Raw genomic sequence first — 22,377 nt, forward strand, 5'->3', positions numbered from 1 at the left:
AGTTGGTATTCTGTAAACTGAGTGTGTGTTTTTATATGCCCTGTTTGTGATCAGAATTCCCCACTCACCTGATGAAGGGGCAGAACTCTGAAAGCTAGTGTTGTTTGCTACCAAATAAACCTGTTGGACTTTAACCTGGTGTTGTGAGACTTCTTACTGCTGGAGCCTCCCAGAGTAGGCTGCAGACACTCACTTAATCATCCATCTTCCTCTGTAGCTGCCTTATGGTCTCCTCACCACTTACTTTCCTACCTAATTTTGTGTTTCCAGGAAATTTATCAACCATATCTTCTGTGCCTGGGCAACAAGAGACTGCAACACATTGAGGACATGGGCATGACTGACAAATAACATTGCCACACTATTCCCACATTATAATGTCTTGCAAAGGGTTTAATCACTCAGAAATCAAACAAGCCAGAGTGTTTATGGCTAAGGTCATTGCTTCAGGACAAAACCACCAAAGCCAGCAGGATGGCAGCACAGTGGTTAGCACTGCTGCTTCACAGCACCAGAGACACCAATTCCAGCCTCAGGTGACTGCAGAGTCTGCACATTCTCCCTGTGTCTGCATGGGTTTTCTCTCCCACACTCCAAACATAGGTTGATTGGCCATGATAAATTGCCCCTTAGTGTCAGGGGAATTTGCAGGATAAATATGCGGGGGAGGTTAAGGGAATAGGGCCCAGGTGGGATTGTTGTCAGTGCAGGTTCAATAAGCCAAATGGCCTCCTTCTGCACTGTAGGGCTTGTATTATTCGGAAATGCAGGTACCAGAAAAACTTGCTCCTGTAAAATTGATGTCCCATTATTAAAGCTATCATAGCAGGATATTTGTAAAAATTCAAGGTAATCAGGCAGAATCAACATGTTTTGTGAAAGGAAAATCATGTTTAACCAGTTCAAGTTCTTTGCATCTGTTGTGGAGTAAGGGGAACCAGTGGATGTACTATACTTAGATTTCCAGAAGGCCTTTGCTAAGGTGCCACATGAGAGGTTATTGCGGAAAATTAAAGCTCATGGTGTAGGGGGTAACTGACATTGGCATAGATTGAAAATTGTCTAGGAAATAGAGTTGTCTTTTTCTGCTCGGCAGGATGTGACAAGTGGTGTGCCACAGGGATCAGTGCTGGGGCTTCAACTTTTTACAATTTATATAAATAACTTGGGTGAACAGATTAAAGGTATGATTGCCAAATTTGTTGACAACACAAAGTTAGATAGGAAAGTAAATGGTGAAGAAGACATAAAGAGGCTACAAAGGAACATAGGTTAAGTGAGTGGTCAGAAACCTGGCAAGTGGAGTAAGATATGCGCAGATGTGGAATTGTCCATTTGGTAGCAAGAGTACAAAAGAAGCTTATTATCTAAATGGCAGAGATTTCAGAATACTGAGATACAGAGGGATCTGGGTGAGCCTGTGCATGAATCGCAAAAGGCTCGTATACAGGTACAGCAAGCAACTAGGAAAGCTAATAGAATGTTATCTTTTATTGTGAGGGGAATTGATTACAAAAGTAGGAGTTTTTGCTTCAGTTGTAAAAGGCATTGGTGAGGTCACATCTGGAATGCTGTGTACAGTACTGGTGTTCCTATCTATGAAAATATATCAGTGCATAGAAACTGTTCGGAGAAGGTGACTAGACTAATACCAAGAATGAATGAAGTTGCCTTATGAGGAAAGATTGGCGAGTTTGGGTTTGTGTCCACTCGAGTTTAGAAAAGTAACAGATGACTTGATTAAAACCTTTTTAGACCCTGAACGGCATTGACAGAGCAGATCAAGAGAGGATGTTTGCGATTCATAGAATTCCTACAGTGCAGAAGGAGGCCATTCGGCCCATCAAACCTGCACCAACCACAATTCCACCCAGGCCCTATTCCTGTAACCTCACACATTTATCCTGCTGATCCCCTGACATGGTCAATGTAGCATGGCCAATCAATCTAACCTGCACATTTTTGGGCTGTGGGAGGAAACCGGAGCATCTGGAGGAAACCCATGCAGACACCAGTAGAAAGTGTAAACTCCACACAGTCAGTGTCCCGAAGCCGGAATTGAACCTGGGAGCCTGCTAACCACTGTGCCACCATACCGCCAAAGCACATTCTCAGAGAATTCAGAAGTAGGGATCACTGTTTAAAAATAAGGGCTCACTCATTTAATCTCAATAATAATCTCAAACTTACTCTTAATTTTATTGGAATTGTAGACTATTGAGTTGTTGCTTCTCCTACGATTTCAGTCTTTGCACATGCTCTTCTTTATTTTGTCCTATTGACAACCACGCTCATTTTCTACTGTTTTCTACACAAACTCATCTGCTCTTGAATTTCCTTTAAGATTTTCTTAAGGCTCTTTGAACAAACTCTTGGTTACTCCAGATGACTCTCTCTTTGGCTGTACACCCATTCCCCCACCCATTCAGCTACACCTTTTTTTGTGTTTGAATTTTTTTATCAGGTATTTTTGCCATTTTCTTTGCTAGGTTTGAACAGTGCTTTGGGTAAACAGTGATTTTTGTACCACTTCAAAGACAAATCAATGCATACGCCACTTTGTACAAATGTGCTAGTGAAACTTAAGGAGTTGCAAGGTTTTAATATAGTTGGCAAATGTAAACATGACGCCTGACTTTTAACATAATGTTTTTACTACAGCATATCCTATGATGTATAAACTTTAGTTATTAGGATTATGATTTTAGATCAGGATAGAAAAGATGATAAATTAAACCATAAGCCATCCTCTATTCTGCTTGGTGTTTGGTATTAAGAGGAAAGTTGGGAACCCAAGATCACTCTCTGGTTTTCCGGGGACCACTTCCAGCGTTGCAGCAGGTGGTAGTGACAAGTTGTCTGGCGCTGATTGGTTAGCTTTTAAGAAGTAGGCGTGGTTGACTTTACAAGTTGTCGGATTTTCGCGTTTAAAAAATTTTGGGACCTGAAATCTACAAATAAATAGTAAATGCAACGTTAACAATGGTAAAAAACGGGGAAAGAGAGATGGAGGACTGCTGTTGCTGAGGGGTCGGTGGGCTGCTTCCGGTTCCGGTCTCTGTGCGGGAGCTGGAAATGGCGGTGGGTCGGAGCCAGGGTGGAATGGGGGCGCACTGGGTTTCGGGGGCCTGGGTTTTGCTGCTCGTCTCCTTCCTCTCTGTGGCTGAGGGGTCCGGGCGGACGTTGGTACTTCTGGAGAACACCAACATGAAGGAGACACACTCCATGTTTTTCAAGAGCCTGACAGGTGGGAGCTGGCTGCAGGGTGGGAGGATGACTTCGTCTCAATGTTGGGTGCGGTGGTTAAAGTTTTCTTCTTAGTGTCACAAGTAGGCTTACGTTAACACTGCAGTGAAGTTGCTATGAAAACCTCCTAGTCGCTACACTCCTGCGCCTGTTCGGATACACTGAGACAGGCTTTAGCATAGTCATTGCATCTAACTAGCACGTCTTTTAGAGGAAACCCGGAGGAAATCCATGCAGACAGGGAGTATGTGCAAAGTGCACACAGATGATGAAGCAATCCTGGAGTCAAACTGGAGGTCCCTGGTGCTGCGAGACAGCAGAGCTTACCACTATGTGGCCCTTGGTGGAGTATACGTTTTTGACAAGATAAAAAGAGAGTCCAGTCCAGTATTAATGGGCAGAAAAAGACCAGTTGGTCCAACAAGCCTGTCACACACTGTGATAGCTGAGACTAGTAGATCAAATGGGCCATCTGTTGTCTTTAAGACATTTTTCTATTTGATAAGATAATGAAAGGGATGGATAGGGTAGAGGTAGAGAGATTCTTCCTGCTTAGAAAGGATAGCAGGACTAGAGGGCACAGCCTCAAGATAAGTGAGGGGGGGAGCAGTTTAGATCGGAGTTGAGGAGGAACTCCTTCACTCAAAGGGTGGTGAATCTCTGGAATTCTCTGCCCGTTGAAGTGGTGGAGGCTACCTCGCTAAATATATTTAAGTCACGGGTAGACAGGTTTTTGATAGACAAGGGAATTAAGGGTTATGGGGAGACAGCGGGAAAGTGGAACTGATCCACTTCAGATCAGCCATGATCTTTTGAATGGCGGGGCAGGCTCGAAGGGCTAGATGGCCTACTCCTGCTCCTATTTCTTATGTTCTTATGATCAATATCTGACCCAGTCACAAATTAATCTGACTGCATACAATAGAGTCTGTGCCACTGCATCAGCTAGTAATGTGGCTGATCACTGGGTACCATCAGCACCAGAGGTCTTTGGAGTCCAGAGAGTAAGGTTGGCTGGAGCTGGAGGAGAGACAATCCAAATTCAGTAACAACCGGAATGCAGAGGAGTTGTGACTGTGAAAATTAAGACAACAAACAACTTTAGAAGTTCAGATAGCCATTTATACTCTCAGGACAGGGACAATTCATACCAGTTAACGTTACATCTTGTAAATATCAGTTGTGTATTTCTGAACGTTCTTCATCAGTTACTGAAACACACTAACCCTTGCCTCTGTTTGAAATCTCCAATTAGATCTTGGATTTAACTTGACGTTCAAGATTTCGGATGATCCGGGTTTGTCTTTGATTAAATACGGAGAATTTTTATTTGATCATCTCATCATTTTTTCTCCATCAGTGGAAGGTAAAGATGTCTATGATTTCTATGTTTCCTGTAATAGATTTCTCACTTGGAAATTGCATGTTGATTTTTCTTTTTGAGGCCTGTTGAGCTTTGCTGTTTAAAGAAAATCGCTGGTGGACTGCATGGCCTACTTAGAATGCAGTAGTTGTGTAGTGATTGAAAAGAAATACCACATCAGCCACAGAGTTGGAGGGCTTTTAATGTAAAGTCAACAAGGTTCAGTGTCAGGAAATATATTTATCTCTTCAAATGACGTTAACTGCCTTTTGATTTTGTAGGTTGTTCTCCAGTTGCTTGGTACGTTTTCTTTTCCTAACCAAGATCATTGAGGCAGCTTGCAAATTGCATATTGGCTCAGTTGAGATCAGCAATAGAATTACATAGACGTTTCCAGGCCAATCAGTGTGGCCAGTCTGTGCTAATGTTTATATTCTGCGCAGCCTCTTCCCTCTGTTTCCATCTCCCTCTGATGTATATCTAGCCACCATTAAATGTATCCAACCTAATGGTCTCAACCTGTGTTGATGAGCACCACTCTTAGTGAATAAGTTTCTTCTTGATTTTTTTTGTGCTTGTTTTATTGACCTTATGTTTTATGCCTCCCCAAACCTGTTAAGTCTTTCTGTTTAGTTTAGAACATAGAACATAGAACATAGAACATTACAGCGCAGAACAGGCCCTTCGGCCCACGATGTTGCGCCGACCAGTTACAAAAACAATGACCCACTAGCCTATACCAATCCCTTTTCGTCCATAAACCTATCCAGAGATCTCTTAAACGCCCCCAAACTAGACGCATCTACAACTGCAGCAGGCAGGGCATTCCAATCCCTCACCACCCGCTGGGTAAAGAACCTACCCCTGACATCCGTCCTGTAGCTACCCCCCCTTAATTTAAAGTCATGCCCCCTCGTGCTAGCTTTCTCCATCCGAGGAAAAAGGCTATCACTATCCACCCTATCTAAACCCCTAATCATCTTATATGTTTCAATAAGATCCCCTCTTAGCCGCCTTCTTCCCAACGAAAACAACCCTAGATCCCTCAGTCTCTCCTCATAGGACCTCCCCACCATACCAGGCAACATCCTAGTAAACCTCCTCTGCACCCTCTCCAACGCCTCCACATCCTTCTTGTAATGCGGGGACCAGAACTGCACACAGTACTCCAAGTGCGGCCGCACTAGAGTAGTGTACAGTTGCAACATGACGCTGCGACTCCTAAATTCAATCCCCCTACCAATAAACGCCAAGACACCGTATGCCTTCTTGACAACCTTATCTACTTGATTCCCAACTTTCAGGGATCTATGTACACACACACCTAGATCCCTCTGTTCATCCACACTATTCAAAGTCCTCCCGTTAGCCCTATACTCGACACATCTGTTGCTCCTACCAAAGTGAATTACCTCACACTTCTCCGCATTAAATTCCATCCGCTCCCATCCCCTCCCAGATAACAAATGGCATAATTTTTACCTTGGATCAATCACCAAAACAAATAGCTGTGATACTTTTGTTCACAAAACCTTAAAAATACCTACAGCTGCGCCAATTGTGAATGTAGAAAATGTAAATGATAAGCAATACTCAGGGACAAATAAACCACTGAGTCACACCAAACTCAATCAAATTATAAATTTCAGTGATATTTCTGAAGAACTTAAAACCATACAAACCACACAGAAAACACAGCTGCATCACTAGGGTCATTGTAATGATGATACACTCTACAGAAAGAACATGGATGCTGGTTGGATATTGTCACTCCAGTTGCAATCGCCATCCTCCCTCTGATGAGGCTCAAGTCAACTGCCAATTATTTACAGAGAGAATACAAATCTTAACAGCCCTATGCTACCCTCTCCAATATCCTTCTGCCCTGTGGTAGTTTGACACACTGGTAAAAGCACTCAGTATCGGTCTAACTCCTACTGAGTCATATGCATCAATGATGCAGGGGAAAGTGCATCCTTTTGTTCCTGAAATGACACCTTAAATTTTAGGCAAACAGAACTGCGATAATCTGGTGAGCTTTCACTGACTCAGAAAGATGAAATCATCAGCCACGGGAAGGACATAAACTCAAAACAGTGTCATTACTGGAATTATCTCAATTATATGCTGTACTCCATGCTTCAAATAGAAACTTCATGTACAACAACAGAAACTGCTTTTGTGCAGAATTTGCAATTTTAGAAACTACCGTTAAAGAACAAAATTAGAGGGGTGATGAAGCTAGTGCAGCTGAAATTGTGTTTAATTAAGTGCCAAATAATGGATTTTTAAGGAAATTTGCAATCTATGAGATCAAGTGGACATTGGCAATATGGATTTGAAATTGGCTAGGAGTCATAAAGCAGAGAAAAATGGTGAAAAGTTGCTTTTGACATGGTAGGGGATGGGGCAGTCGACAGTGTCTTTCAGGTGTCTGGGTTTAAAACTTTTTTATTAATAATCTGAATTTGTTAAGAAGAATGAGTAGAGGAAATGTGAGCTAAATGATACAATTTTAAAGGATATGTAAGAATAGAACATGTGTAATTATGCAAACATTTGAAAACACAAGTTGACAACACTGTTAAAAATGATCAGGTGAGATTCTTGTTTTAGAAACAGAGGTGTAAGGTTAAAAGCAAGAAGTTATTTTTAACCTTCACAGATTACTGTTTAGGTATCAGTTAGAATATTGTGTTTAGTTCTGGGCACCATACTCTGGAAAAGACATCAAGATCTTCAGCAAGCTGGTGGAGTAGATTGACTAGAATGGTACAGGGATGTGAAACTTCAGTTTTATATATAGATGAGAGAAGCTGGTTTATTTCCTGAGAACAGAGAATGTTAAGTAGAGATTCAAGAGAGATGCTCAAAGCTGCTGGTAGGGTAAATAAGGTGGCAGAAGTGCTGATAACCAGTGGACACAGATTTAAGATAATTGATTAAAAAAAAATCAAGGGGAGAGGAGTTTTTTTTAATGTAATAAATTGTTATAATCTACCATAATCACTTCCTGATCGGGGGGTGGCGGTGGTGGGGGCAGTGCCGGATGCAAGATCTGTAGCAACTTTTAAAAGGGAATTTTATGTGTATTTGAAAAATTTCCATGATTATGGGAAAAGGGTGGAGGAATGAGAAAAATTAGACTGCTCAGGTGCAGAGTAATAGGCAAATGACCACCTTCTATAGTGTATTGTTCTGTGAAAAGTAAGATGAAAGATTGCATATTTGTAGAAACACATCTTAAGTCCAGCTTGAGTGCAAAAGCTTGATCTGTTACATGCTACATTTGCACAACTGAACAGCCCTAAGAAGCAGTAATGCAATATCTAGGGTTCCATGCTATTGATGTTATCAATATCAAAATCTTTATCAAAATCTTTTCTAATTTTAGGTGTCTCTGGTTATCCATCAGCCTTTTTTCAAAAGAAGGGAGGCTATTAAACCTGTGTCAGCCAGTTCATCTTTTGCTTGCAGTTTTAATATGAGCTTTGTGCATTTTTTTCCATGTTCTTGCCTTTTTTTTTATAATTTGACAACCAAAACCATACATGGTACTCCATTTGTGGTCTAAATTTTTAGAAATTCATTTTTATGGGATGTGGGCTACAATTGACTAGATTTAGAATAGCATTTATTGCCCATCCTGAGTTGCCTTGAGAAGGTGATAGTGACCTTTTTGAACCGCTGCAGTCCCTGTGGTGTAAATACACCCACATTGCTGATAAGGAGGGAGTTCCAGGATTTTGACCCAGTGACTGAGGAATGGCGATATATTTCTAAGTCACAATGGTGAGTGACTTGGAGAGGAACCTCTAGGTGGTGGTGTTCCCAGGTATCTGGTGTATTTGTCCTTTTGGATGGTAGTGTTGTGTGTTTGGAAGGTGCTGCCTAAGGAACCTTGGTGAGTTTCTGCAGTGCATCTTGCAGTTCATCGGTGGTGGAGGGATTGAATATTTGTGGATGGGATAGCAATCAAGCGGCTGTTTTGTCCTGGGTGGTGTCAAGCTCCTTTGAGTGTTATGGAAGTTGTACTCATTCAGTCCCAACTTGTTCCTTATAGATGGTGGACAGGCTTTGGGGAGTCAGGAGGTGAGTTACTTGACACAGGATTCCTAGACTTTGACTTGCTGTGGTAGCCACAGTATATAGCTAGTCCAGTTCAGTTTCTGGTCAGTGGCCACCCTCAATGTTGCTAGTGTGGGATTCAGCAATGGTCATGCCACTGAATGTCAAGGGACACTGGTTAGATCCTCGCTTGTTGGAAATGGTCATTGACATTTGTGTGGGGCAAAGTTACTTGCCACTTGTCAGTCCAAGCCTGGATATTGTTTGACACAAATTTAGTGTAAGGTCTTGATTCTATCCATTTGGAAATAAGACATGATTTGCTTTTCATTATGGCCTATTAACCTTATTTTTCTTACCAACATATTTACCAAAATACTTGACTGTGTTGAAATTCATTTAATAATTTCCAGTATTGTGTTTTAAATATCTTTGTAATTTGATGCAGTCCTCCTCAGTATTGATTAGCCCCTTCAGAAAATTGGTGTTTGTCCTCAAATGTATCATACGACCGTCTGTAGGGACTGCTCACTTTTAAAATGATGTTTTAATTCCTTGTGATCAATTTAAAGGAATTGCACAAAATTTCATATTTTAAGGCCTTTACTGCAGCAAAAAAATTAAAAGCAACAGTGGCAAAACATAGTAGACAACTAATACTCTAAATATTCCACAGAAAAGATAATCTTTTAATGCTTTCATGTGACCAATAACCACACCCCAATTACAACATGCTCAGCACAGGATTACAGTCTTTATAGGAAACAATCCACAGCCACTCCCTAATTTCAAGGGGCCATTTCTTCCCTGCTTTGTTGAATGACAACAAAAAGGCACATCTCTTAGTTTTTGGAGAATTCCAAACTGAATACCAGCAGTAGGGTCCGCTGCAGCGATTTCTCCTCCTGGCTTTGTCAGGGCAAATCTTCTAGAGAATGATATTATCCATCTCTTTGACCAGGGATTGTCCTCCCTTCAGCGTTTTGTTTGTTAGCTTGCATGAGCATTTGCAACCTTCTCTCTGCTGCCCACACCAGCCGTAACACCTCATCCCCATCCACCCGCACAAATCTCAGGCTGATGGAGATTAGAATAATACTCTTCCCAGAACCAATATCTGCTCTACTTGGAGATGTGGAGGAGCAAGAAAAGATCTGTAGCCTGCACTAATGAGATTTGCTTTTCGATTTCAGATTTTGGAGGCAACATCAACGTTGACACTATTGCCACGTTCATCGATGGCGGTGGAAATGTATTGGTTGCTGCAAGCTCAGACATTGGTAAAAAGAACCATGCTAATTATTATACTTGAAATATAATGACTTTGGTACTATGAAGAAAATATCAACCATGATTTTGTGCATTTTAATCTTGGTGACGTTGGTTGTAGGAAAAATGCTGGCTTGGACACTAGTGAACACAACTGCTCTTCAGGTACTGAGTGCCCTGTGGTCTTATACGGCCACTTAAAGGAGCAGACGGAGTTCAGTTTTGACATCTCAAAACGTGCTGTGGTGTCCAAATCAGCATCTCTTAAATGGTGAGAGATTGGAAAGTGTCAAAGGGACCTGGCTGACCTTGTTAACAAGTCACTGAAAGCTAACATGTAGCAGGCAGTTAAGAAAATAGTAGATTTGGCCTTTGTTACAAGAGGATTTGAGTGAATATTTGTTTTGTTGCAATTGAATAGAGCCATGGTAAGATTGCAGGTGTATTATTGTCTGCAGTTTTGGTCTCCTACTTCAAGAAGGATATGCTTGCCATAGAAGGACTGTAATGAAGGTTCACCAGTAGAACGGCAGGATTTTCCTATGAGGAGGGATTGAGGAAACTGGGCCTGTATTCTCAAGAGCTTAGAATGAGAGGTGATCTCGCTGAAACATAAAAATTTCTACAGAACTTGGCAGGGTAGATGTAGGAAGGATTTTTTTCCGGTGGCTGGGGAGGGGTCGAAAACCAATTGACATAGTCTCAATAAGAGTCATTTAGGACTGAGATGAGGAGGAACATCTTCACTCAGAGTGGTGAATCTTTGAAATTCTCCACTTCAGTGGCTGTGGAGACTGTCATTGAGTATGTTCAAGCCAGAGATTGATAGATTTCTAGATAGTTACAATTTCAATGGATATTGGGATAGTACAGAAAAATGGCATAGCGGTAGAAGATGAGCCACAATCAAGTTGACTAGTGGATCAGGCTCAAAGAGCTGATTAACCTACTCCTGCTCTTATGGCCATGTTAACAGCACTATGTAGAGTTAATTGTGGTGCAAAGCAGCATCGTTTAGGAGTTGAGGCAAGAATGAGGGACATCATCAGTCGAACAGGAAAATATTTACAAAGGTTGGGAAACACTGAAATTTGAAGCGCGAAGGGGCACAATCTTTGCAGGTTCTTTGAGTTAGGGTCAGGAGCAGTGGAGGGCGAATGCAGCTAGAATTTTCCAGTATCTCTGATATTGAGTTTGACTTTTGTTTGCTTGCTTAAAGGGGACCCTTTACGTGAACTGGGTAGTGAATGCGGAATCGAATTTGATGAGGAGAAAACTTCTGTAATTGACCATCATAACTATGATGTTTCTGATCCTGGCCAGGTAAGAACATTAGGGTAAGAAGTCATGCTGGATCTAATAGTAGCATATTCCTCACAAAGCAACCTGAGTGATGCTATAGGAGGTCTTTGCAAAGGAAGAGCAATTGACTTTGAACATACTTGTTTCTTCCCCCAGCCCCGCCACCCCCGCAGAAAATAGATATGGAGCTGTTGACTTATTTGATTTTGTGAGATTAATTTTACTTGTGTTAAAGTGAGAAATATTAGTGCTGAGAAATGGAATGCGTTTTAAATTTTGTGACTTAGTGTGAGCATCAAATTCTTAGGTCAGTTATGTGACATAAATATTTGTAAACTAATTTGAGAATTGTGGCTTCAAAAAGAAATGTTAAATATTCTAAAAGACTGATTCATAAGAAAGAAAAGTTGAATATAAATGTCTCTTTGTTTCCAAAGCACACGCTGATCATCGCTGATAATGACCAACTGCTGAAGGCTCCCACTGTGGTGGGGAAACAGCCAAAGAATCCCCTTTTATTTCAGGGAGTTGGGTAAGTAGGAAAGGTATTTCTTGCTCTTATACTTTGTAGCAAAACAATCAATAATTGGTCACAAACTTAACCATGAAATGATGTGGAGATGCTGGGGTGGGCACAGTAAGAATTCTCACAACACCAGGTTAAAGTCCAACAGGTTTATTTGGTATCACAACTTTCGGAGTGCTGCTTCTTCATCTGATGACGGAGCAGTGCTCCGAAAGCTTGTAATACCAAATAAACCTGTTGGACTTTAATCTGGTGTTGTGAGACTTAACCATGAAACACAACACAGTTGTAACCTGCAGTCTTCAGCTGTTAGTGTACATTTCACATCAATCTGAATTTGGCAATTTAAGTAAACCTAAATGCAAAACAAAGCTGGTTTCATTGCTGATGATTGCAAACACGTGTAGAGTGATACCTTTGATATCCTGCACTGTATTGATATTTGCATTTTGTTTCCCAAAGCATACATGTTCTTTACTTTCAGTAGTTTTGGTTTTAATTAAGTTGTGTAACTTAACTTTCTGAGGAATGCTAATTGCTTTTACGCAAGCAAATGTTGGCTGAGGCTTTGTGATAAGGTCTTGATGGCATAAAAAGTTTATTAGTGTCACAAGTAGGTTTATATTAACGCTGCAATGAAGTTACTTGAAAATCCCCTAGTCACCACACTCCAGTGCTTGTTTGGGTACACTGAGGAAGAATTTAGCACAGCCAATGCACCTAACCAGCACATCTTTCAGACAGAGAAAACTGGATCACTCGGAAGAAACTCACCCATGCAGACATGGGGGGAGCATGCAGACTCTTCACAGATGGTGACCCAAGCTGGGAATTGAACCTGGGTCTCTGGCGCTGAGAGGCAGCAATGCTAACCACTGTGAATATAAGAACATGTAGTGATCGATTAAAAAGGGCTGAAATTACAGCAATCTTAAAATAACAAGGAGAAAGGAGGTTGGTAGCACTCGGATTTATTTCAATAACTATAGTATATACTCTAGTTTAGTTAGTGTAGCTGGTTTTAAGGATTGACGTGTTGGGGGTGTGAGAGTAAGGAATATCCATAAAGATGGAAAAGGAAATGATTTGATCAGCCATAAAGTATTTAGTCACGTGAAATGTGATGGAATACATCTGAAGGGTAGTTTAAGTGTGATTGAAACAAATTTTGTACCCTTTGATCGCTCAGTGGCAAAGCCATGCTAATGAAGGCAACTGATCATGAATGGGATATTTTACATATTAGCCTGTGGAAGAAATTATTTTGGATGTTTTTGTTTCATTTGATACTTCATATAGAACAGCAACTATAGACTGATTGGTTTCTTTCTGTGCCATTTGGATGCTATTACTATGAAAAACTGTTTCTATTGAGTCTTTAACGCAGCAAAAATTCCCAGGTGCTTTGCAGTTCGTCAGACAGGAGGAGGATAGAAATTAGGGGAGCTGCCAAAAGGCATAGAGGAAGCTGAGTTTGAGGCAACTTTGGTGGGGAGGAGATGTATGGAAAAGTTAGGGAGCATTCCAGTGTGTAGAGGAGAGATAATGGAAGGGTCTGCCAGCAATGATAGTGAGTGGGAGAACATATGGTAGGCCAGAGGCAGAAGAGTGGAGACTGTGAACATGGTATAGGAGTTGGAGACAATGTAATATGGGAAACACTGACAAAGTAACCAAACAAGCACACGAGAGGAGGAGATGATGTGCTCAGTTCAAGAAACAAGCTCGAACAGAGAGATTAATGTGTGTTTGGTGATGCGTTAGCATCCTGCATCAGCAAATTATGATCGATCTTCTGTGCAGACCAACTTTTTGATTAAAAACTGCAATGAAAGCAACTTAATTGACTTAGCTTTGAGTCCATCAGCCAAGGCTTCAATGTTTCATTTTGTTTTCTTTCTAGTATGGTGGCAGATCCTGATAATCCTCTTGTACTGGATATTCTGACTGGATCCTCCAGCTCTTACTCCTTCTTCCCGGACAAGCCTATCACACAGGTAACTATTGTGTGCAATCTCCAGATGGTGGAATGATCCTCTATCACTTGGTGAACCTATGCTGGAGTATGGTTCCACAAGCAACCTCTGGTTCTATACTTAACTGACCATTTTTCATTCATGAGCCTTAGAAGGTGAATTTCAACAAGCTTTTTGAGTGTGGAACCATAACCAATTATCAATCCTAATATTACCTGAAAAGTAACAATGGGATATTCAAAAAAAGGATCACTGGATGAAGATCAGGAGCACAGTTCTCACATTCATCCCTTTACCAGTTCAAGGGCACTGAGGTAAACTGTTGTGACCCACTTGCTGCCCTGTCTCAGATCAGCTAACTCAGCAAAGACCACAGATTGAAAGAGGCTTGCTGGTTCAGTCATTGTTTTCAGTTCAGCCTTTGTCAATTAAGTAATCGAGAAGGTTCAGTCCTGTTTCATTTTCCTTGTATTTCCTGCAATATTGAATCTGTTGCATCAATATCTGTAATTATGTGTTTTCACTACTGGGTTAATTTCACAACTGCATACTTATCACAGTGTTTAGCACTGCTGCCTCACCACGCCAGAGACCTGGGTTTGATTCCCGGTTTGTGTCACTGTCTGTGCATAGTTTGCATCTTCTCCCTGTGTCTGCATGGGTTTCCTCGCACAGTGCAAAAGTTGTGCTGGTTAGGTGCATTGGCCGTGCTAAATTCTCCTTCGGTGTACCTGAACAGGTGCCGGAGTGTGGTGAGTAGGGGATTTTCATAGTAACTTCATAGCAGTGTTAGTGTAAGCCAACTTGTGACATCAATAAATAAACTTTAAAATCATTCTTAAAAACTTATTGTTAAGTGAAAGTGATGCACATGCTTTGTGCAACATGTTCTGTTGTACTGGGTGCTGGAAGGATAAATATTAAATGCACCTACTGGGTATATATTGGGTACACCTGTGTGTATATTTTTTCTGGGCACTCTGTGCATGTACATCACCCAACTCCTCCTCTTTCTAAGTAAAAATAGAAAATGTTGGAAAGACTCAGCAGGTCTGGCAGCATCTGTGGAAAGTGAGTTTTGAGTCTGTATGACTCTTCAGAGCTTTTAGTTCTGTTCATTTGAGTTCCCTTTCAATTAAAACGCATTGGAGCTGAACATGCTTCAAATAATACTGCACAGAGTGCATGATGGCCTTTTGTTCATCTGCAATAACAGATAGCTAAATATCTATGTAAAATAGGAAGGTAAAAGACCACCAGAATTGTGACAAACATCCAGTTTTTTCCTCATTGTACTAGTATCCTCATGGTGTGGGAAAGAACACCTTATTGATTGCTGGCCTCCAAGCCCGGAACAATGCACGTGTAGTCTTCAGTGGCTCCATTGATTTCTTCAGTGACGCCTTCTTTAACTCTCCCGTACAAAAAGCTACTCCAGGAGCTGAGAGGTAAGACCAGATGCCAAAGGGCCAAGTTACTTTGCATATTACAAGATTTTCAATCAGTAGCTTGCATTCCTATGGGTTCATTGTCACTGCATTGCAAAAAGAAGATTTGTCATTTGAAAAACTTGTTCCTGAGAGTTTGGGAAATCCATGCAAAGTTGCATTTATAGTCCCTGAGAAGGTGGTAGTGGCCTGCATCTTGAACCATTGCAGTTCTTGTACTCTCTCAATGGTGTTAAGCAGCAAATACCAGGATTCTGATCCATTGCCAATGAAGCAGTAATGATTTATGTTCAATCTGGATGGACAGTTGGAAGTGATGGGATTCTAACAGCATTGTTGCTCCTCTTTAGTGGTAGTGGCCCACATGAGGGAAGCTCAGCTGAAGGGCTAGTTACTTGAATTGGACTCTATAGATGATACATACCACAGCTGTTGGAGCAGAGGGTTGATATGTAAGGACACACATCTCATGAATTACCATGCCTTGAATGACGCTAGCTAAGCTTGATATCAAATTGGGGCTGCGTCTCAATAGATACACAGTATGTATTACATCACATTCCTGACTTTAGCATTGTGAATAATGAGGAGGCTCTGAGAGGGGTTAAGAATTGTGAGCCACTAATTGCAAAGTACTCAGCCTCTGCTGCATTGTTGAAGTGGCTGGTCCAGTTCAGCTTTTGGTCAGTGGTGAACCCAAGGATGTTGTGGAGGGACCCACTAATGGTGTCATTTCAGGTCATGGAGAGCTGGCTATGATTTCCGATGAATGGGCATAACCTAATATTTATTGGGCCAAGTCTGGATTTCACGAACTTGAATTGGAGGTCAAGCCTTGTCTTCATTTTAAAATTCTCAACCTTGTTTACAAACCCCACCATGATTCTCTTTCCCTATCTCTGTAACCTCCTGCACTCTGATAAGCTCTGACAAATGATCCTCTGATTCCGATTTCCATGTGCATTTCTGATTTTAATCACAGCATTATTGGTAATCATTGGTTACTTTAGAATATCCTCCTTGCACCTCTCCAGTTCTCTACTTCACTTTCCTCCTTTATGACATTGCTTCAAATCTATCTCTTTGACCAAGCTTTTGGTCATCTGACCTAATATCTCCTTTTGTGGCTCAGTGATATTCTTTAATGTTCCTCTGAAGCATCTTGGGATGTTTTATTACATTAAAGATTATCAAAAATAGTTGAAATGTTTTTTTTTATAATGTATTGTGACCTGATAAGCAAATGAATATTTTGCAAAGGAAACTAAACAAATAGTTTTACGGGGATTGTGCAATTGAATTCTTAATTTGGGTGAGCACGTTTCGACTTCAGCATAGTTTTAAAATCTGATTTCATACTGTAGCTTATTTTGTTGTGCAATGGAAACTCTTTCTTCTGGTTAATCAATATCCAGATACTTCCATTTAGCTGCAGCACAATTGTGGAAATGTGAAATTGTTTACAAGCAGCATCTTTGAACCCAAGGATTTATTTGAATAGAAGCGGTTGTGCATCTGGTGTGCTGGTGTGATTCATCTGATGTACTGTCATTCAATACCAAAAAGTAGCACTCCTGAGAGTAGCCATTTGGAGATGTCTCTGAACTTGTGGAGCTGAGATTGTGAATTAGGAATGCAAAGTGTTATGGTTGTAACATTGCTAGATCCAAAGAGGGATAGTCAGTCATAATATAAGAGTATAAAATTTGGACCAAGGTGTGCAGGTCACTACAATAAACATTTCAGGATTCCTTCCCACTTTGTGATGTAAATTTGAAGTTAGTATAAGATTATTCTAGAGTTCAATGGAATATAAACTTTTTCTTGATTTTAGATTCTCAAAGACTGGGAACTATGAACTGGCAGTGGCACTGTCCCGCTGGGTGTTCAAAGAGGAAGGAGTTCTCCGTGTTGGAAAAGTGTCTCACCACCCTGTTGGAGAAACCAAACCACCAAATGCCTATACTGTAACTGACCTGGTGGTGAGTACAAATGAAACGGATGCTTATTGTTAGAAATTTTCACTGGCTATTTTAGGAGATATTTTTGAATTAAGTAAATATACAGCAGGGACAGTTAGCGGCTGAAGATACTTAAACGGAGCAAGTGGGAATTCAGCTGTCAAATGGGAATTGGGAAGAGTTAAGGACGGTGATGGTTGCACTTGAAGAGTTAAGCTTTGCAAAGGCAATTGAAAGTAGGGAAAGATGTAGCAAGGCAGAGGAGTTTAGGGAAAGAAAAGAGCAGGGCCGAATGCCTGCCTCCAATGTTGGCGAGCTTGCACACTGAGATTCAAATAAGCAGGGAACAATAAGCAGGATGTGTTGACTATAGGGGGTGTAGAGATAGGGTAGAATGAGACCATGAATTGATTTGTAGATTTGAATTTTCAAGTCAGTCTGCACTTGGTGTTCTCATTGTGGATATGAAGACCCTGAACTTGAAACTTCACTTTTTGTTGGAAAAAAACTTAGGTTTATAACTGTTGTAAATTCAACATTGAGATTAAAAAAATTGAGATTAAAAAAAAGACATAACTCTTTCAATCTGTGGCCTCTCTTGATAGAACAATTTTGCAGGATTGGTAAATGATGATTGGGAATGGTTGACTCTTCTCTTTGTTCTGGGATGGGTGTTTCCCTAGCTAAATTCACTGACCCAGTGTCAGGGCTCATAGCATTTTATTCGATCACCTAGTTTATGGTTTCCCTGGATTTAAAAAAAAATTCATTGGGGGAGAGGTCGTGTTTTCTTTTATTCATTCATTGCATGTTCGATTGGTGTAGCTTGCCTTACTTAGCCCAGCTCCTTGCTGTATCTTGCCAACCTGTTTGTATTGGGTCTGGTTAGTTTTGCCAGAAATTTACTTTCTATGAACCATGTACCTGGTACTCTTCTCTACAGCATTAGTCCTAACACCACCTCATGGTGATTGGGGATATTATGACAGTGTTTGCTTTTTACTCACTTTGTCTGTCTCTTGCTCCCTTCACTGTTTGAAGAGTGATTTTCATGCTAATGGACTCAGATCTTAATCACATTCTTTGACAACAAAACTGATATATAACCTGTAGTGGAAACAGAGCAACATCATTACCTCTTAAGAGTTTGGATAAGCTTCATTGGTTGAAAATCAAATTGTGTATACGGTTAGAGACTTTAAGCCAGGTCGTTTAGTAATGCTTCAAATTGAATTTGAATTACTGGTCAGAGTGGAGGGAGATGGGGGCCCTTTATACTTCTCTAAAAAGCAGGACTATGTGATGGAATGTAATGGGAAATTATTCTCTCAATCTGCTGACTTTTTATTGACATACTTTATTCTTTTATTCAAATGTAACTACCCAAGTCTGATTATATTCCTTTGTATTGAGAACTCAGCTCTGATGCTGAGAGAGTTTTAGAAATGCTTTGTGATTATATGTAATGTTCTGTCTTGGTGCAGGAGTACAGCATTATTATCGAGAAGCTCTCCAATGGGAAATGGGTCCCATTTGATGGCGATGACATTCAGCTGGAGTTTGTTCGAATTGATCCCTTTGTTAGAACTTACTTGAAGAGAAAGGGTGAGTAGAATCTGTATAGCTCCAGTTATCAAATGTCCATGATGTTTAGCTGTGTTTGGCCTGAAGAGCAGAGTACAAATATATGAATAGAGTTTGACATTGTATTGTATATTCAATATCTAATGTTTTACCATAATTCTGAAAACGGTGTAATATGTTAGTGCTGCTCTTGTTAGGAAGGAGATTGAAAGATAATTATAAGCAAAGTTTACTCAAATAATGGAAAAGAAAATTTCTGTGAGAAATAACAGGTTAACATTGGTTTAGTGCTTGATATAGGATGTTACTGTTGGAACAATTCCATTTTGAGTATCTCTGTCAGCATTGAGCAACATCACATTGCCAAACTCCAGTCTTTTTTAGACAGGAGACTTTTATCCCATCAACCTAGATTAGGTGAAAGAATGCAAGGACAAAGGGACAGGAAATGCAGTGCTGAGAGTCAGCACCTGCTCTGAAACATACTTTTCTGGTTTTTTTTGCCTACAAAATTCTGTTTACCTTACTTCTGTATTTTCTATTTATACAGCTTGAGAATAGGTTTCATTGTAATGAATATAGGTTTATCCTGGCAGTTTATTGAGACTGAAAATGTTCAGTAGTCTGTATTTCTTGTTTTCCCAGATGGCAAATATAGCGTGCAGTTCAAACTGCCTGACGTTTATGGAGTGTTCCAGTTTAAAGTAGATTACAACAGGCTTGGATATACCCATCTTTACTCTTCTACCCAGGTATGCGTCAAGCTAAACACATGAGCAGCAACATTGTTTGACATTTACCTGAATTCATTGTGTAATAAATGTGTGAAAGGTCAAAAATATTAACCTGAAGACAATCCTGATGGATGCTGGAGAAAACCCCTTGTTAGGTCTTTGAACCCATCCACTGCTCTATTCTGTTCAAGCTGGGAAAAGTTTCCGTTGTTATCATTCCAACATTAGAGTATGATTTCTGCTTCTTGTGCAACTGCTAATCACAGGCAGCTTTCACTTAGTACAGGAGAAATAATTTTGGGGGATGAAACTGAATTAGGAGGGACAGTGGGAGTAGGAAGTGACAATGGGACATGAGCAGATTAAGTGAGTGGGAAAATCAGATGAAATTTAGTGTGGACAATTGTCATCCATCTTCAACGTGAGAGAGAGAGAAATTGCCAAATTTTGTAAATAGTGGTAAACTAGGAACTGCAGAGGAGCAGAGGTTTGAGAGTACATGTAGACTCATTTAAAAACTGAGACAGGAAGAAAAAGCAGCCATAAAGGGTAATGGAATGTTGGCCTTGATCTCAAGAGGGGTGAAGTGCAAAGTAGAGTACAGAGAGAATGTTTATGCTTCAGTTGTATAGGAGTGTTGATCAGAGTCAACCTAATAGTCAAGACAGAGTTCATTTACCAAGGCTTTACGAAATTGTTGTATGTTTTGATGACATGGTGCTTTAGTACATGATGCATCCATGGTCCTTGGGAGCAATGTAAGTCAAGGGATTGAAGCATCTTGTTTGGATTGGGGCGGGGGGGGGCGTGGTGCTGCATTCTTATCAGCATGGAGGTAGGTTGTACTGAGTGAATCACCAAGAAAAAGGCCTGGAATAGAATCTTCCATTGCTAGGTAATCAGATTTTCTGATGAGCATCTGTTTCATGAAAGCATCGGCCACATGTTTTTGTAGCAAGGATTGCATTTGATTGTAGGGGAATGTCCTTTTTGTTTTGGGGCTATTCCTCTGCCTTCAACTATTGATACCCTGTCACCTGTAGTGGAGAGAGAACACAGTAAGAAGTCTCAACACCAGGTTAAAGTCCAGTGGGTTTATCTGGTAGCAAAAGCCATTAACTTTCGGAGCACTGCTCCTTTGTCAGGTAAGTGGGAGTTCTGTTCAGAAACAGAGCATATAAAGACACAAACTTGGTTTACAAAATAATGGTTGGAATGTGAGTCTTTACAGGTAATCGAGTCTTAAATATACAGACAATGAGTGGCGAGAGCGTTAAGCACAGGTTAAAGAGATGTGCATTGTCTCCTGACAGGACAGTTAGAGAGATTTTGCAAGCCCAGGCAAGTCGTGGTGGTTACAGATAGTATGACACGAACCCAAGATCCCGGTTGAGGCCGTCCTCATCATTTTAAATAGCCAAGTTCCACACACGAGGACGGCCTCAACCAGGATCTTGGGTTCATGTCATACTATCTGTAACCCCCACGACTTGACTGGGCTTGCAAAATCTCACTAACTGTCCTGTCAGGAGACAATGCACATCTCTTTAACCTGTGCTTAACGCTCTCTCCACTCACGTCTTACCTTTTAAGACTTGATTACCTGTAAAGATTTGCATTCCAATCATTATTTTGTAAATTGAGTTTGTGTCTTTATATGCCCTGTTTGTGAACAGAACTCCCACTTATCTGATGAAGGAGCAGCGCTCTGAAAGCTAATGGCTTTTGCTATCAAATAAACCTGTTGGACTTTAACCTGGTGTTGTGAGACTTCTTACTATGTTAACCCAATCCAACACTGACATCTCCACATCATGGAGGGAGAACACAGATGGTGCAGGGCCTTGTATTTGCAACCCATGATTGAATTGGCAGATATTTTTTCATGTGACTGTTTAGAGGTGAGTAGAATTTTTTTTACCTAAACCTAAGCAGATCTCTCTCTCTTTTGTCCAAGGTGTCTGTTCGACCCCTCCAGCACACACAGTATGAACGTTTCATCCCCTCTGCTTACCCGTACTACGCTAGCACCTTCTCCATGATGGTTGGACTCTTCTTATTCTCGGTGGTCTTTTTGCACATGAAAGAGAAGGAGAAAGCAGAGTGAGCCGGGATTGCAGTGTTCCACTTTCTTGGCGTCAGCAATGCTGAGGGTTTAAGTTGGTTTAAATTGGTGATAGATGGGTGCAAATTCTAACCTTTTGTACTGGTCACGGTAATTTCCTGGAGCTCATACAACATAGGATGCAACAAAGCTTCAAGTCCCATTTATTGTCGATCCCTCCGTTGATCAGAGGTTAGCCATGAACTGCAGGTTACTGAAAGTGGGTGTATAAATTCTCCTCCTGGTGCTAGTTGTTGAATCCAGATATTGGTTCTTTTTTTTGTGTGGAAGATGAATATACTTCTATGAATAAAAGTTGGCTGAGAACCAGGTGTTCATCTTCCATTCTGAGGATAATGTTCATTGTTCTGTGGCTGGGTCAGTTGCAAACTATTGGAAACAATGAACCTCTTTGATTCTTCACTCACTAAAGTGATAGCTCCATGAACAAGAAACACTTAGAAGTCTTTGCATTTGCCTATCACCACTTCAAATCAAGAATCTGAGAGTTACTTTAACCACTTGGTCTCTCTTCAGAGGGATCTACCCCTTTGGCCAATAAGAGATTAAAATGAGCTGGGTGAAATTTATTTTCATCGATTCAATGACAATTGTTTAATTTATAATGTCACCCTCCAGTTTTACACCCACGTTGATGTAACTTGTGCTCAGTTATTTTTCCAGACCATCGGAAATAAAGTTTAACATTCCATTTTATTGTATCTTCCATTTCTTATAACTCCAAATATCTTGTTACATCCAAATATCCAAATATTACACTCCAATATTACACTCC

At 40.7% G+C, this 22,377-nt stretch overlaps 1 protein-coding gene across 1 annotated transcript; it reads left to right on the top strand.

Moving 5' to 3' along the window:
* The first annotated feature begins 3,046 nt into the window (after positions 1 to 3,046).
* Positions 3,047 to 22,293, top strand: ddost (dolichyl-diphosphooligosaccharide--protein glycosyltransferase subunit (non-catalytic)). Its single transcript, XM_080215086.1, has 11 exons — positions 3,047 to 3,247; positions 4,502 to 4,612; positions 9,871 to 9,957; positions 11,166 to 11,269; positions 11,686 to 11,780; positions 13,678 to 13,771; positions 15,050 to 15,198; positions 17,033 to 17,180; positions 18,644 to 18,764; positions 19,389 to 19,495; positions 21,435 to 22,293. The coding sequence occupies exons 1-11, from the start codon at positions 3,076 to 3,078 to the stop codon at positions 21,582 to 21,584; spliced, it is 1,338 nt and encodes a 445-aa protein (XP_080071212.1). The 5' UTR covers positions 3,047 to 3,075; the 3' UTR covers positions 21,585 to 22,293.
* The last annotated feature ends 84 nt before the right edge of the window (positions 22,294 to 22,377 follow it).

Source organism: Carcharhinus amblyrhynchos, chromosome 30, assembly GCF_965287045.1.
Source record: "Carcharhinus amblyrhynchos chromosome 30, sCarAmb.v2.hapA, whole genome shotgun sequence".
NCBI classification, from domain to species: domain Eukaryota; kingdom Metazoa; phylum Chordata; class Chondrichthyes; order Carcharhiniformes; family Carcharhinidae; genus Carcharhinus; species Carcharhinus amblyrhynchos.